The sequence below is a fragment of the Populus euphratica genome, unplaced genomic scaffold, assembly GCF_000495115.2.
Source record: "Populus euphratica unplaced genomic scaffold, PopEup_1.0 scaffold2620.1, whole genome shotgun sequence".
NCBI lineage: Eukaryota > Viridiplantae > Streptophyta > Magnoliopsida > Malpighiales > Salicaceae > Populus > Populus euphratica.
The window spans coordinates 1-4,899 of record NW_011502430.1 but is presented as its reverse complement, the minus strand read 5'-3'; the positions used below and the strand labels follow the sequence as shown (position 1 = coordinate 4,899).

The 4,899-nt window shown below is 33.8% G+C and overlaps 1 protein-coding gene across 2 annotated transcripts; it reads right to left on the bottom strand.

Moving 5' to 3' along the window:
* Positions 1 to 374: 374 nt before the first annotated feature.
* LOC105119166 (uncharacterized) lies at positions 375 to 2,417 on the bottom strand. Of its 2 annotated transcripts, none has more exons than XM_011017278.1 (6): positions 2,160 to 2,417; positions 1,831 to 1,921; positions 1,320 to 1,448; positions 1,075 to 1,228; positions 821 to 915; positions 375 to 728 (listed from the first exon to the last, which is right to left on the bottom strand). In XM_011017278.1, exons 1-6 carry the CDS (start codon positions 2,384 to 2,386, stop codon positions 546 to 548), a joined length of 879 nt encoding a protein of 292 aa, XP_011015580.1. In that variant the 5' UTR covers positions 2,387 to 2,417; the 3' UTR covers positions 375 to 545. The 2 variants fall into 2 exon arrangements, with proteins under 2 accessions (XP_011015580.1, XP_011015581.1); XM_011017279.1 differs by having other exon boundaries at positions 1,831 to 1,916; positions 2,160 to 2,331.
* Between the last annotated feature and the right edge of the window lie 2,482 nt (positions 2,418 to 4,899).

Genomic DNA, 4,899 nt, shown 5'->3' with positions numbered 1-4,899 from the left:
TTTTACTAAGTGGGATTAAAAAATTTTATCAACTCAAAATTTATTTTTTCATGATCCCAATTGTGAGAATGTTCACATAATTAATGCAAAATCCATGCTATATTTTATTTTTATAGTATTTATTTTTTTATTGTTAATATTAAGCAAAATCTTTACACTAATATGAAAAATGATTTGAGTTATTAAATCACTCAATCAACTCATGAATCAAAAAATTAAACTGGCTTAATATTTTTATCAAAATGATATTTAAAAAAAAAAAACACTCCTTAATATTGACCTATTTGAATCATAAGTCAATCAATTAGGTTAATTAAGTTCAACCGAGTCAATATCTTTTTAAATTCAAATTGAAAATCAACCCGAGTTATAGTTTTTTATATTAATTTATTGGGCTAAACTGAGTTTAAAAAATATGGTGTAAAGTGTATAGTCTCGAAAATTATAGCATACACGTTGAACTTGATGCTATAATAACACTGCATGAGCACGAAGAACTATGAGAGATCAGCGCAACATATTAGAATATTCGAATGCAAGGTTCACTAGAGGAAATAATTAGACAGTGGAAATTGAGAGCTGAGCTCCTTGAAGTTTCTGTTAAGGTTTCTGAGAGCTTGGATATGAGGTTCATCTTCCTCTAATGGAATTATTTTAGCATAGTTTCCTTCTCCAAGAAAGTCTACCACCCGGTTGGCACCCTCGAGTCCAGTCACGTAAGATTTTTCCTGTTGTAAATAACATGTAGAACCATATAATTAAAATTTTGTTTTCTTTTAACCCACTCCAGGCAATCGATTTAATAAAAAAGAGAAGACACCTGTGACCATGATCCGTGCCGCGAAATAATCCAATCTCCAGCCATGAATAAGTTCGGGAAAGATGTAGATCCACGCATCATATATTTGTATGAACCTGCGAGAGGAAAAGTTGGATGAGATTAATGAAAAAGAAGGAAAGGTTAGACTTGATGCAAAAAAGATAGTTGAATCTTAATGAAGCAGGAAAGGCCTATCAAACAATGTCTAGTGCAAAACAAGCTGTTATTAGCCTGCAAAGCTTTTAGAAATCTACCTGGAAAGAAATGTGTCAAAGATTTTGGAAATTTGGCAATTTCCACATTGGTAACACGAGCTGCCTCAAAGTCCTTGACGCACTTGGAGAGATAAGACATTACTTTTGTAGCTATGTATTCGTCTTTGAGCGGTACCAACTCATTACCATGATACTGCACATGAAAAGTAATCAGAATAAAGGTATGCATCACCTCAGACAAAATCTGTTAAAGCTTGTATCCTTTGTTATAGAATAATACTCACAAAATTAGCTTGGACAATTGTTACTGGACTGTTCCTATGCTCATCGAAAAGTTTGTTCAAGTTAAAGAAAGTCCACCCAGATGAATCATCAAAGGAAGAGCAGACATTCCTTGCAAATGGAATCTTGATCTGCTCACACAAGTCAGAGTAGAAAGGTGCAAGATTTTTTAAGTACTTCAAGAAAAATGGAGTTGTTTAAGTATCCATACTTATCATCATCATCATAAGTCGTGCTGGTGCAAAGATGTTGCATTTAAGCTAAGGATGTGGTTAATGGTGAGATATGATGACCCTTATTTATCTGTCTTGTAATACATGTTGGGACTCTAATCTGCATATAAGCTAGAATTTAAAGTTCTAAATACCTGAATGCTTCATTCATTATAAATAAACCAAGGAAATAAACTGAAACTTGCAAAAGTAAACTAGTTTTGGGTTTTAGATGGTTCTTATCTTTATTTGAATGAGAAATCCAAAGAGAAAAGACATATAGGATTATCCCTGGACATACCTTCTTGTCCAGCCAAAGTTTAGTAGAGACCAAATCACTGGCAGCCAGGTTTAAAACCTTCAAGAACTCCTCTCTTGTATTTAATGCCGCACTATATAAGACCTGATTACCGGTTAAAACATGATAGGTTTATAATCTAAGGTGTAAAGTGCTTCTCCATTGATTCCTAGAATTCCATATAATGTGATTTAAAAGAGAGTTCCAAACCAGTATGAGTGTCACGTTTATCGATTTAACAGTTGAGTAAAAAGACACATATATTGAGCTGAAAGTCCAACTAATAGTGAAAATTTCAAATCAAAGATGAAAAAAGTTATGGAACAACAAACCTATTCTTAGTGAGTTCCTGGACCGTGGAAATTCCAACAGCCAAAATAATTGCATCTGCCCTGTATGTCTCATTGTCACAAACTACGTCTGAAATGCAACCTGTTTCCTCATCGACTGAAAAATCTATCACCTTTTTATTGTCCACAAATTGACAGCCTTGACTACTCATCAGCTCCATCCATGGATTGAAAATCCTTTCTTTGACTGACCCGCGACACAATACCATATCGAGATCTTCCTATAAGCATCCAAACAGATGATATTTGTAAAATTCATATCAAGAAAATGAAAATAACATGCAATGTAAAAGTACCATAATCATGCAGAAGTAATACCACATTGATGCAGTGGTATGCAATGATACAAGATTATATGATGCAAAAGAGATCAAAGAAAAAAATTAATAAAACCTTTCTAAATTTTACCTCGCGACCAATAATTTAAAATTGTATTTAACTATATCCTTCATCAGTTAGTGATACACTGTTGCAACCTACGCTATGGAATCGAGCAAAGCTTGCATGAAATAGGTTTGATGGTCTCTCTAAGTTAAATGGTAATGCTGAATGACATTGTTATTATTGTGAGATACACTACTTATAACTAGAATTGAATGTGTTTACCTTCTGGCATATATAAAATCCTTTGTATTTACTGCAATACAACCTATAGAGGCAATGTTGTAGAATGATAATTCTAAGCTTTTGGCTTCCAAACTTGTTCTTGTCTCACGGTACCAGAGCTTTTGCATGTCAAAAGAAAGTGCAACCAAAACAAACACAACTACTAGTAAATTGAGAGGATGAGATAACCAAACACAACCCTCTAATGATCCTTGTAAACCATATTTTTTGCATCCCTTAGATAACTTGGGGACTATTTTCATGACTTGTGTTCTCAATGGGGATAATTACCTACATGAAAGAGAGAGTCATAAAGAATGCTCTCTACGCCAAAGAAAAAACAAAGTTTTATTGATGGATCTTTTGAGAGACCAGAATAGACTGCAGAACAATATACAGTTAGGACAGAGTGCAATTCCATGGATTTTCAAAGCTTTTTTCACAAGATTTGCATGATAGTATGGTTTATGCTAACATTACAAGAGAGTTATGGCTAGAATTAGATGAGCATTTTTTTCAAGTGAACGCTGCACGCATTACATGAACTCGAGAAAAAGATCTACATGCTTCGTCAAGACAACAAAATTGATGATATCTATTATTTCAAGTGAACGCTGCACGCATTACCTGAACTCAATAAAAAGATCCACATGCTTCGTCAAGACAACAAAACAATTGATATCTATTATTTCAAGTGAACGCTGCACGCATTACCTGAACTCAATAAAAAGATCCACATGCTTCGTCAAGACAACAAAACAATTGATATCTATTATTTCAAGTGAACGCTGCACGCATTACCTGAACTCAATAAAAAGATCCACATGCTTCGTCAAGACAACAAAACAATTGATATCTATTATTTCAAGTGAACGCTGCACGCATTACCTGAACTCAATAAAAAGATCTACATGCTTCGTCAAGACAACAAAACAATTGATATCTATTATTCCAAGTTTAAGGCTCTTTGGGATGAACTCCAGATATTTGATATTATTCCTCAATGTCACTAGTGTTGGAAAAGAATTTCCAGTAGTTAAAAAGAGAGGGAAGGTGCTTTAATTTTTCCCTAGTCTAAATGATTCTTTCCAGATGATATGTTTGTAAATCCTAAACAGTGAGCCTTTATCATCATTAAGTAAATTTTATGGCATGATTTTTCATGAAAAAAGATAACAAGCAATAGCATGGTCACAACTTTCGATCATAGAAGCCACTATACTTATTGCCACTTCAAAACTCAATAGGGGACATCACAAATTTTAGAAGCAATGTAAGAATTGAAATTATTTAAACCATGCACAAGTTGAATGCTATCAACTGATAAGGTATCCACCAGGTTGAAAACAACAACATCGCAGTGATTAAGAGAAACCAAGCAAGCTTGCAACCTGAAAATTAATGAACCATGTATATGTTGTGAACTCAACTGATTCAGGGGAAACAAATTGAGTTCACAACAGGACTGAGTGATGGCTCAAATATTTCACCCATCTCTGGTCTTACCATGTAACAATATAATCAGCTTAGGTGTTTATTAATTTGTGGTTCCTTGAGCCTCGTTAATCATACTGGTAAGTCCGATAACATGTGGATTATTAACAGTGATGTCTTTAACCATATGGTTGGTTCCAATTAACTTCTTGATAAAAAGCTTGCTATTTCAGATCATGCTCTAGTTGGTATACCTAATAGTAATAAATTTCTTACCACTTATATAGAAGACATTGTCATAACTCCTCATCTAAAACTTCAAGATGTTCTTTGTGTCTCTGGTTTCTCTTGTAATCTATTGTATGTCAAAAAGACAGCCAAAAACTTATATTGTGCGGTCCTTTTTTTGTTGATTTTTATATCTTTCAGGACCTCAAAACGTGGAGGCTGATTGACGTGGGTAATCTTCAAAATGAGGTTTATCAATGCTCTTTTAATAATCGCTCTTGTCTTGCTCATTCAGCTTCAAGCATCAAGGATGTAAGTTTATGGCATCAATGTTTGTGACCATGTTTTTTTTTTTTTGTCATTTAAAACAAATTCCTCTCCTGAATAATGTTATTTTTAAAGATTCTGTCCATGAGATGTGTCAGAAGGCCAATCAAACTCATTTGTGTTTTCC

Bases quoted from the DNA above. Each gene is read 5' to 3' on its own strand.
- LOC105119166 (XM_011017278.1), bottom strand. From the start codon at position 2,386: ATGGTATTGTGTCGCGGGTCAGTCAAAGAAAGGATTTTCAATCCATGG. The intron at 1,922-2,159 runs GTTTGTTGTTCC...GGTCTTATATAG, and splicing joins CAGGAACTCACTAAGAATAG to TGCGGCATTAAATACAAGAG. The intron at 916-1,074 runs GTAGATTTCTAA...TTCCTCTCGCAG, and splicing joins TTTGACACATTTCTTTCCAG to GTTCATACAAATATATGATG.